The sequence below is a fragment of the Mytilus edulis genome, chromosome 8 (assembly GCF_963676685.1).
Source record: "Mytilus edulis chromosome 8, xbMytEdul2.2, whole genome shotgun sequence".
NCBI lineage: Eukaryota > Metazoa > Mollusca > Bivalvia > Mytilida > Mytilidae > Mytilus > Mytilus edulis.
In genome coordinates, this window is record NC_092351.1 from 56,836,218 (window position 1) to 56,848,905 (window position 12,688).

General features: G+C 31.4%; 1 protein-coding gene across 8 annotated transcripts in view; it reads right to left on the minus strand.

Moving 5' to 3' along the window:
• The window catches only part of LOC139485936 (FERM and PDZ domain-containing protein 4-like), a 95,096-nt gene that overhangs the window by 34,641 nt on the left and 47,767 nt on the right, over positions 1 to 12,688 (minus strand). For all 8 annotated transcript variants that reach the window (XM_071270617.1, XM_071270615.1, XM_071270613.1 and 5 more), the window contains exons 7-8: positions 10,593 to 10,718; positions 4,020 to 4,127 (exon numbers count right to left, since the gene is read on the minus strand). In XM_071270617.1, coding sequence (XP_071126718.1) covers positions 4,020 to 4,127; positions 10,593 to 10,718 — 234 coding nt within the window. The remainder of the gene's footprint in view (positions 1 to 4,019; positions 4,128 to 10,592; positions 10,719 to 12,688) is intronic.

Below are 12,688 nucleotides of genomic sequence, written 5' to 3' on the forward strand. Positions count from 1 at the left end.
ATCAATCCCTCTTTTGTATATATGATTTCCGATCGCCAATTTCCATGAAGATTGATATCGTTATAAGACGTTCATTCCGTCACGAATATAAAAGTTGATTGTGTAATCAAGCGTATATAAAATATGACCATTTGCTGCCTGCATAGCCTTCGGAAATATCTATCAAATTATTTACCACGATCGTTAAAATGTGGATAAAATGAAATGTCATAATCATTAATATAATTCATCCTTTCATGCAAATTAAAATAATGGAAGATGAACACATCCATGTAATGGAATGATATCATTCTCTAAATATTTCTTTCTTCTGTGGTTCAAAAAAATTAATTAAAGATTATAATATAAAATCAAGAATTTTTGGGAAAAACTGAAGATCACAAATTCATAAATTCAATTAATGGCAAAGTCAAGTTTCTAAAATGCCAACTCAAAAAATCTTTCAAATAAAAAGATTAAATTGACAAAGATAGGGCATAAACAATGAAGCTTGATAAATTTTGGATATACATGGTTCAATAGATATCAACCCCATTTCAAATAAAAAAATTCACTTCAAATCTTGTGACCATAAAACAGAATGTTTTAAAAAAAAAAAAAAATCTCAATAAAATTCAACTTAAACAGAACAGTCACAAGAAAATTGGTTAATACATGAGCAGTTTCTGTTGTGAAAAGAAAATCTGATTTCTCAACTACTATCCCAGTTATATACATGGTCAATTCAATAAAATCATAGGAAGCAGTCTGGAACATTTAATTATCTTAGGAAGTACAAACAAGCGAACAAATGTCTTAAAAGAATCAAAACAAGCGAGAAATCACTGACAAACAGAATTCTTAAGCTATGTTATATCTGGAAAGGTAATAAGCTGCATGAGTAGAAAGTCTTTATAACTTGTGTTTGCGGAAACAGACGGACAAGAAATTCTACATGACTTGTGTTTTCGGAAACAGACGAACAAGAAATTCTAAGAAATAGCTTAACAGACAACATCAGTTTATGTCAACACAAATGCCAACATCCAGACATTGGACAGTGATAATATGTCGGAAGGTAATTCAATAAAGCAGTTCTTGATGACATCAGTCACTACAATGGATAATCGGCTTTTGTCAATTATATTAAAAGAATTTCAAAGCTGACTATCGTAGCCATCTGAACATCTATTTACATGTATTCAATCATTGATGCGAGACATAAATTCAATTTTCTGTGACAGCAAATAAAAGGCTAACTGAATTACTGAATATAATACTTAATTAGGACTGTCAGTAACAGAATCTCACTGATATGACGTTTATTGCTCCAAGCTTTCAGCTAAATTGTTGAAGAGACTTAAAAAAGTCCAAATTACCATGGATGATAGCTGAACAAATGTCTTAAAATCACAACAAGCGAAATTTAAAGCACGGACAAACAGAATTTTAGCTTTGATAAGTCTGAGAACATCTATTTACATGATGTTTAAAATCATTGATGCAAGACGTAAATTCATTTTTTTTTTTGACAGCAAATAAAGACTAACTGAATTACTGGATATAATACTTTATTAGGACTTTCAGTAACAGAATCTCACTGTTATGACGTTTATTGCTCTGCGCTTTCAGCTAAATTGCCGAAGAGACATAAAATGCTTCGAAATTGATGGATAAGCAATCTAGGTAAATTGTTACAAGAATGGTGACACTTATTATGGCCCAATTTGTTTGGATGGTAGCTGAACAAATGCCTTAAAATCAAAACAAATGAAAAACACTGACAAACAGGTCTCTGGCTTTGTAAAGTCTGAGAACATTAATAAGTTAAGTAGTAATGACTTGTGTTTGGGGAAATGGACGAACAAGACATTCTAATAAACAACTTTACAAACAGTATCCGTTTATGTCAACACAAATGCCAACATCCACACATTGGACAGTGATATGTCGGAAGGTAATTCAATAAATCAGTTCTTGATGACATCAGTCACTACAAGGGATTATTTGATTTTGTCAAAATCAAACAATTTTCAATGCTGACTATGACATAGCCATCAGAACATCTATTTACATGATGTTCAATCATTGATGCGAGGCGTAAATTATTTTTTTTTGTCGACAGCAAATAAAAGACTAACTGAATTACAGGCCATAATACTTAATTAGGACTGTCACAGTCAGTAACAGAATCTCACTGTTATGACGTTTATCGCTTCAAGCTTTCTATTTATTTGCAGAAGACATGTAAAAATGGTCAAAATTCTGTAGATGATCTTAACAAATGTCTTAAAATCATAAAAAGCTAAAAGCACAGACAAATAGAATTCTAGCTTTGATAAGTCTGAGAACAGTATAATATCTATTTACATGATGTTCTATCATTGATGCGAGACGTAAATTCAATTTTCTGTTGACAGTAAATAAAAGACTAACCGAATGACGGGATATAATACTTAATTAGGACTGTCAGTAACAAAATTACACTGTCATGATGTTTATTGCTCCATGCTTTCTGCTAAACTATTGAAGAGACTTAAAAATAAGTCCCTATTACCATGGATGATTATCTGAACAAATGTCTTAAAATCACAACAAGCTAAAAGCACAGAGTATTAAACAGAATTTTAGCTTTGATAAGTCTGAGAACAGTATAATATCTATTTACATGATGTTCTATCATTGATGTGAGACGTAAATTCAATTTTCTGTTGACAGTAAATAAAAGACTAACCGAATGACGTGATATAATACTCAATATGTCCGTAACAGAATCTCACTGTTATGATTTTTATTGCTCCACGCTTTCGGCTAAATTGTGGAAGAGACATAATAAGCTTCCAATGGATTAACAATCTAGGTAAATTGTAACAAGACTGGTGACACTTAATGGCCCAATTTTCTTTTATTTATGATATGGCCAGACAATAATTTACTCTAGTAACATCTATTGATAATAGGTGAGGATTTGTGATAAAAGTACAGCTATGCTTAGACTAATTTAGCTTATTGAGAGAACAAGAAGATCTAAGTTACTATGTTGGCGCAATTTTTTTCTAAAAAATATTACCTTTGAAAGTATTTTCTTCATTGCATTTTATTAAAGAAATCTGTATCCTTATTTTCAAGTTAGAGGCATAAAGATTTTTTTAACTATGCAAAACTTTCAAAGTCAATGAACCATGACTGAAGGTGCAAGGCTAAATAATTTCTGTGGATATGAGAAGTATGTCAATTGCTATAATTTATTTAACATAAAAAAAAAACTGTCTCTCAGGCCTGGGGGCATCTTGTATTGGAATCAAACTTTCAAACATACTTCTATCACGTTATTGCACTGGTTTGATGGATATCTTAGCCATCCTATTGATTTTACAAAGAGTTCTTTCCATTTTCTCTTTTCACACTAATTTGTAAGTCAATAGTATATCATGTAATTTACTATCTTTTAATATTGACACCTAATTTGGAAATCAAAGCACTGAAGTCCTATAAAGACAGATTGCCTTCTAAACAGAATGATTATATTTTCTTCAAGTAAAAGTCTTTAATCTGAGAAAAGTATTAAAAATTTATACTTTAACCTCCCACATATAAATGTCCTTGACCCATTTAAGGAACTTGGTTAGTAATTGGCTTCAGTGCTATTGCCCGATGAAAATCTTAAGACATGGACTTAATTAATTATAACTTAATTTTCATGTTGAGCAATTACAACATCTTAGATAATGCAGATATTAATTTAACATGTATGGACTATTTGTTGTACAGAACTATTATCAAATTACTGTTAACCAAAGTATTTTTGCTGATATTTTATTCAGATGGTTTATTACTTTCTAAAAACATTGCAACATTTTTTTCTATCTATTTTGTAATTTTATTGTTGTATTTATAATTTTTATTTACATTATTTTTCTATTGTGAAAATCAGGAAAATATGTTGATTTCCAGTATCAAATGAAAGATGAAAGGGGTGAAGAACTCAGTGTCAAAGGGAGGAGAATGACTATATTGTGGCCAATTTGATGCTATCTTACCTTTACTGTGGTTTTGTTGTCATATTTAAATGATTTCGTCTGTCCATTCTCCAGGAACACCTTCAATACATTAGGCATGAAAGGCACATAACTCTCTAAATGGGACGGCTGAAATAAACAATTAAAAACATATTAATTTATGTGGTATTGTACTTTATTCATTTTTACATGAAAACCAATCTGGAATCATGGTAAATTACAAACAATAGATCTGGTTGGAGGTTCCTTGCTGATGTCTTTTGATAATGTTCAAGACTTAGTAAATTTTCATAGGACATTCACATGCTATCCTTTTGATTATTCATGCATTTAATATTTGACCATGGACTTTAACCCTCCAGACACAAATCCAAGATATTCTTTGTTGGGGGTCTCATTGGGGGGTTCTGATCCCGGATCCCGCTTACTGTTTTGTCAGATTCCCTTATCCTGCTTACACTATGTACGTAAGCAATTCTCATTTTTTTGTAATTTCCAGTGTCCCGCTCTACTTCATTTCCCATTTTCACAGCACAATAATTGGACTTTCAAGTGTCACACTTACAAAAAATCTAGCAATCCCGCATCACACTTAGACCCCAATGAGACCCACTTTGTTATCATGGAACTTAAGTCTCTTACTAATCACAGAGTCTGTGTGAGACAAACAGCAGCTTATGTCAGTGTAATTGACATTAACAAGAATTGTTTTTGTTTATCCTAGACATGGGCCATTTTATTTTCAGTAATTTGAAAATAAGTTTTTATGGAATTTTCTACATGTCTGCAAGTACTCTAATTACCGGTAGTAGTCTCATTTTACACTACTTTTGTTTCCGATCTGCAGGTTTTATGAGCTTTGAATATAAGTATCCAATGGATTAACTACAGAATTGTCTGCAATTTGTTTTACAAACACAATAAATATCACATGAATACAGATATTTTTATTAGAACTCATTACAAAAAGAGTAGACATTCGTTTAATGATTATTTGGCACAGAATAAATACTCTTTAGGGCAATGAAATTTTATCTATAGATATAGTGTGTCTGCACTGGATATACAAATTACCATCGAAGTACTTTTATGTGTTCATAATGATGTTTGTTCTTTGCAAAAAAAAAACCAACGTTATATGAGCAGTAGGATTTTAAATTTATGACTTCAGATAATGATTATTTGGCTTCCTAATACTCTTAAGGGCATTAGAATTCTAACTTTAGATATGGAATGTCTACACTAGATATAACAAGAATGTGTCCCAAGTACATGGATGCCCCTCTCGCACTATAATTTTCCATGTTCAATGGACCGTGAAATTGGGAAAAAAATCTAATTTGCCATTAAATTTAGAAAGATCATACCATAGGGAACATGTGTACTAAGTTTCAAGTTGATTGGACTTCAACATCATCAAAAACTACCTTGACCAAAAACTTTAACCTGAAACTCACACTTTCATTTTCTATGTTCAGTGGACCGTGAAATTGGGGCCAAAAGTCTAATTTTGCTTTAAAATTAGAAAGATAATATCATAAGGAATATGTGTACTACGTTTCAAGATGATTGGACTTCAGCTTCATCAAAAACTACCTTGACCAAAAACTTTAACCTGAAGCGGGACAGACGGACGAACAAACAGACGAACGGACGCACAGACCAGAAAACATAATGCTCCTAGGCTCTACTATCGTAGGTGGGGCATAAAAATCACCATCAAAGTACTTTTCTTGATTTTTGAGGTATTAGATTAAGAGTAGTAAAGATTAACAGATTTGGACACAAGGTGAAAATATGTATTTCGTCGAAAGCTTATATATTTCTTGTTTGGAGACAACCACAATTTTCTTCCTGTTTCTAAAGCTCGTACAAATAAATGTGACATCAATTGTCATAAAATAAGTACAAATATGCTTAATATGTATATGTGTAACGCAAGTAAATTATTTATTAGTACTATATAGATTGAAGTTGAGAATTATACAGAGAATAAATGACATTTTCCAGAGTCATGTCACTTTGATCGAAATATATATATTACACTAAACTGGCAGTGACATTTGGTGCATATTGGAATTCATTTTCTGCTGACATTTTACTTCCAATATCTATAGTCAGCAATAAAGGATACAGCCAAAATAGTCATGACAAATGACAAAACAATTTTCAGAACACTATACAATAATCATCTAAACCAGGTCATAAATCAGCTGTGGGTTTTTTTCTCATTTAAAAAGTTTTATTTTATTTATGAGGGGTAAAAGTGGGTATCATCAACCAAAATTCCAAGAAAAAATAAACACTAAATCTTGAACTCCAGTAAAAATAAAGCTTTCTTTTATTATCCCCCAAAACTAATCATTAAATCATGAATTCCTGCAAAAACAAAAGCCCAAACCTGATGTCCTGCAAAAAGGTCTTTTCTCTTCTCAGTTATATATGCTGGGTTCTTTGAAGCTACATATAACTTGGAGTTTAGTATGGCATCCATTATCACTTAACTAGTATATATATTTGTTATGGGGCCAGCTGAAGGACACCTCTGGGTGAGGAAGTTTCTCCCTGCTTTGAAGACCTATTGGTGCCCATCTCCTGTTGTCTGTTCTATGGTCGGGTTGTTGTCTCTTTGACACATTCCCCATTTCCATTCTCAATTTTATACCTTATATGCCAATTAGACAATTATCTTCTTATTTGTATATGGTCTGTAGTTTGAATTAATTCCATGACTTGTAAAATTTTAGTATATAATACTTGTTAACCAATTAAATTGTTCAAGCATGATTGGAACTATGAAATTTTGCAACATCCAGTGCAAAACAATTGAAAGCATTTGTTTGATTTAGGAGGGCCCTCATGGGGTTTTTGATTATGTGATTACTTGGCCGTTTTTTTAATGATTATTTGATTATTAAGCCAAATATTTCATGATTATTTGATTACCTAGGACTGTATTTTTAGTTTATGATTATTTGATTACTAAAGATAAGCAAATATTTAATGATTATGTGATTATATTGGCAAAAAAATGGTGATTATGTGATTACTAGGACCCCCCCCATGAGGGGCCTCATTTAGAACAAACAAGATTTCTTATTTTCAAGTCATCTCAATTAGGATTATCATTTCATTTAAATGAATTCAGCAGAGGGTTATTGATACAATGTTTGCCTGATGTTACATCCCTTTACCAATTAAATTCCTCCTTCTAATACATATAGATTAGGAGCAATTTTTTCTTGATTATCCAAGTAAGCTCTAGATCTGCCTTAAATATATTGCACCATATTTGCATAAAATCCATAGATATTGTAACTATTGTATACATTTAACAGTCATATGGAACATTTTCATTAAAGCGATGGAAAGCCTGCTGATCTTGCAAAAATGTTATTCCATGGAAAGACATGTAAATTTTGTATTTTTATCAGGAATTCTTTGTCAGAGAAATAATTACTTTTCTAGAAATTTTGTCAAAATATGCTGAGATAATTTGCTTAATGCTATTGTAATTTCAATATCAACAATCATCAAGTTTTGGTTGTGTATTTTTAGCTCACCTGGCCCAAAGGGCCAAGTGAGCTTTTCTCAGCACTTGGCGTCCGGCGTCCGGCGTCCGTCGTCCGTCGTCTGGCGTCGTTAACTTTTACAAAAATCTTCTCCTCTGAAACTACTGTGCCAAATTTAACCAAACTTGGCCACAATCATCATTGGGGTATCTAGTTTAAAAAATGTGTCTGGTGACCCGGTCAACCAACCAAGATGGCCGCCATGGCTAAAAATAGAACATAGGGGTAAAATGCAGTTTTTGGCTTATAACTCAAAAACCAAAGCATTTAGAGCAAATCTGACATGGGGTAAAATTGTTCATCAGGTCAAGATCTATCTGCCCTGAAATTTTCAGATGAATCGGACAACCCGTTGTTGGGTTGCTGCCCCTGAATTGGTAATTTTAAGGAAATTTTACTGTTTTTGGTTATTATCTTGAATATTATTATAGATAGAGATAAACTGTAAACAGCAATAATGTTCAGCAAAGTAAGATTTACAAATAAGTCAACCTGACCCAAATGGTCAGTTGACCCCTTTAGGAGTTATTGCCCTTTATAGTCAATTTTTAACCATTTTTCGTAAATCTTAGTTATCTTTTAGAAAAATCTTCTCCTCTGAAACGACTGGGCCAAATTAAACCAAACTTGGCCACAATCATCATTAGGGTATCTAGTTTAAAAAATGTGTCCGGTGACCCGGCCAACTAACCAAGATGGCCACCACGGCTAAAAATAGAACATAGGGGTAAAATGCAGTTTTTGGCTTATAACTCAAAAACTAAAGCATTTAGAGCAAATCTGACACAGGTTAAATTGTTCATCAGGTCAAGATCTATCTGCCCTGAAATTTTCAGATGAATTGGACAACCCGTTGTTGGGTTGCTGCCCCTGAATTGGTAATTTTATGGAAATTTTACTGTTTTGGTTTATTATCTTGAATATTATCATAGATAGAGATAAACTGTAAACAGCAATAGTGTTCAGCAAAGTAAGATTTACAAGTAAGTCAACATGACCGAAATGGTCAGTTGACCCCTTTAGGAGTTATAGCCCTTTATAGTAAATTTTTAACCATTTTTCGTAAATCTTAGTAATCTTTTACAAAAATCTTCTCCTCTGAAACTACTGGGCCAAATTATTCCAAACTTGGCTACAATCATCATTGGGGTATCTAGTTTAAAAAATGTGTCTGGTGACCCGGTCATCCAACCAAGATGGCCGCCACAGCTAAAAATAGAACATAGGGGTAAAATGCAGTTTTTTGCTTATAAATCAAAAACCAAAGCATTTAGAGCAAATCTGGGTAAAATTGTTCATCAGGTCAAGATCTATCTGCCCTGAAATTTTCAGATGAATCGGACAACCCATTGTTGGGTTGCTGCCCCTACATTGGTAATTTTTAAGGAAATTTTGCGGTTTTTGGTTATTATCTTGAATACTATTATAGATAGAGATAAACTGTAAACAGCAATAATGTTCAGAAAAGTAAGATTTACAAATAAGTCAACATTACTGAACTGGTCAATTGACCCCCTAAGGAGTTATTGTCCTTTATAGTAAATTTTTAACAATTTTCATAAAATTTGTAAATTTTTACTAATATTTTCCACTGAAACTACTTGGCCAAGTTCATTATAGATAGAGATAATTGTAAGCAGCAAGAATGTTCAGTAAAGTAAGATGTACAAATACATCACCATCACCAAAACACAATTTTGTCATAAATCTATCTGCTTCAGTTGTTAAATACTCACATATACCAAGGTGAGCGACACAGGCTCTTTAGAGCCTCTAGTTTTTTACACATTCCCCATTTCCATTTTCCATTTTATCATTCTATCACTTAATCATTCCAGAGTTTTAATCTTTAAATTAAAATTACTTGCCAACAAATTCAATATATTGGTTAAGTTTCTCTCAACATGAAATGTTAAATAAAATAAAATCATAATTTTGAAAATTTTGCCAACAAATTCCATATATTGGTTATTATTAGTTTCTCTCAACATGGAATGTTAAATAAAATAAAATTATAATTTTGAAAATTTTGAAACAATATAAAAATCAGAATATGTGGTATGATTACCATGCAGTGATATAACTCTCCGACAGACACCAAATGATGTATAAGGTTACCAACTTCATCTATTTTTATTTTTTGAAGAGAAATTAATATTCATGTCACAGTTATAGTGTTTACATGTTGTAAGCTGGAACTGTCATTTCTTTTTGTCTCCTTTTCGATAAAATATTGGAAAGGATACAAACACAGATGGCCATCATGTTCATAGTGAGTTAACATTGCACATACAAAAGGGCAATTTCAATTCCCCTTTTTAGCAAAATGTTGTAAACTAGGCTTTTAAACTTGTATATAATGAGTTAAAGGTAAATTGTATGTACTTAAATATAGGCTAGTTAAACGTCTATCCAGCTTCACTTTCCCAAAAAACATATATTAAATAAAGAATATTATGAATTGCATTTGAGATTCAATTTCTGACTTTTACAATTAAGATATTGAATTACCAATTATTGCATATATTGAATTGCATATATAAAATTGCATATATAGAATTTCAAATATAGTATTTCCCAATCTTAAATGATCCTTCTAAGGCTTAACTTATTTGCAAATAGGAAAGTTTTTTGCAATATGTAATATTTGTATATAAAAGTACAAAATGTATACTTTTTTAGAGTAATGTAAGAAAACCTGGCAATAAAATCATATCTTTATAATTAAAATGCAAATATTAGAAAACACAGTTTTGAACTTAATAAAAAAAAAAAAAAATTATCATTAGAGGAAAGGACTGGATTAAGAACTGTACAATGTCAGTTCAATCTCAAATTGTTAATAAGGGTCAAAGTATATATTTGACCTCAAATACTTCATATAACATTACTTACTGGCCTTTTCTCATAAAATAGATCCCATCCAAAAATCTCAACAGATTCTTGAAAATCTATCTCACAAAAACTTGACATTTTTTTCAATTCACAGAAAACAATAAATCCAGATTTTTTTCAAACTCACATGTTGAGGCGGCGAACTGCCATTGACCATGTTGACAGTAACACATTCGGCAAACCGAACTCGTGACGGGTTACTCTTTAATTTAGCTTTTTTGGCAGCAGTTAACAAGGCAGACTTCCTAATGGACTGAAAAATAAAAGACAATAATATGATAACTGGACATATTTGCTGATTTGCCAACGTAAAACAATACCTATTTTTTTTTTATTCTAAAGATGTTATCTGAAATTTAAAAATATCAAATTAGACAAATCACCACCAAGTTTGTTTTGAAGTTAAATAATTACCTGAGGATTAAATGATTTTTATCATTGTTTGTGTGTTTTAATTAAATAAGGTACAATAATAATATAGACAGTAATTTCATGGTTAAGTAAGTCAACATGTAAACATTGAACTGGAGCCACAATAAATAAAATTGAGAATGGAAATGGGGAATGACTATTTATCTTTTTCTCTTATTACCTAGTACAATTTGACACATGGGGAAAAAACCATTGGTGTTATGGGTGTGTAATACCCAATACTATTCAACCATTTAATGTAGCAAGACAAAATAGTTGTCACTTTTAAATAAAATTTGAATAATCATGATTCTTTTCATTTTTGGGGAAGCATTTACAAGCATTATTTAATTATTCCCTACAATTCTCCTCCCAGAATCCCAACCTCATCTAAATCAGTCATTTATGTGTAAAATATAGACAAACATTACTAAAATTTTGCTGTATGCAAAATGTACTATCAAAAAGGACAAAAGCTTATTAAACATGTTTTTTTTTCTCTGTGTACTTTAAGACATGATTCTTTTCAGTGTTGATTTTTTGGATGTAATACTGAGTAACGAATTTGGTTTTAGCTACTATGACCTTGACCTTAGACCCAAGTTATCCATTTTGATCTTCCTCTTGTTAAATGTAAACCAGTATTTGACCAAACTCATAGGAAGTATTTGATTTAGCATCAAGAAACTGCCTTCATGAGCAATGTTTAGCCTTAGAAACTTTGACCTTGACCTTGGACATAGGAATATCAAAATCATTAAGGAACTTCCATTTATTGTATCAAGGTCACATAATGGTTGCAAGTCTCATGTTGTATTTGATTGAGCAACTAGATAACTGTGAAATTGATATCATTTGTCATCCAATTGAAAGTTAAATATCATGTCATGTGACTCATGTCATACAATCGAAAGTGATGATATATGTACCCTAATGAATTAGAAGTAGATGGTCCTACAACTTGACTATTATATAATCAGTATAATTCATTGACACTAATAAATGACTTCAAACTATATAATAGTAAGCATTTTGTTGTTGAGGTAATTATTTTCAATGAAAATTATAATGCAAACTCAATTAAACAGTACGCATGTCTTCCATGCATGTACACATGCTATTCAGTTACGTGAATAAAATAATACAATTTAAACTGTGCATAATTCAATTTATATAATTTGTAACTGAAATATATCAATATTTTAAATATATTTAATGAAATTAAACATGCAACATAATGTAATTGAACTGACAATAACTATTTGATGAATAAGTGAGCCTCGATATTTAAACTGTAGACAGCCATATTCAATACCAAAGATCTGAAAAAGACATCTTGCAAATGTAAAGGGTCAATTAATTTCATAAATAATTTGCATATTTAGTTCAATTTAAAGAGCAAGAATTTAAACCTAAATAATGTCCTAATTAGCATTTTTTTTGTATTTTCCAAAGGGAGATAATTGTGATACTTATTAGTTACCTATACCATCTGTGTGCATGAACTAATTTATAGAAATAAAATTAAAATGGAAACTGGGAATGTGTCAAAGAGACATCAACCCAACCAAAGAGCAGAAAACAGCCCAAGGTCACCAATTGGTCTGAGACCTTTGTCTGGTTTACATGTTTGTAAAAGAGGCAACTGTCTTTCATATTACACTAACTGTATGCTTATTTGCTTCCAAGAAATTGCAATGGTTGCATGATAGCATGTGGACGCTAGGGTTACTTGAAGTCCCCTTTAACTAATGTTTCAGGCAATCTAAAAATCAGGTAACATTGAAAAAAATTATATGAGAAATAACATTT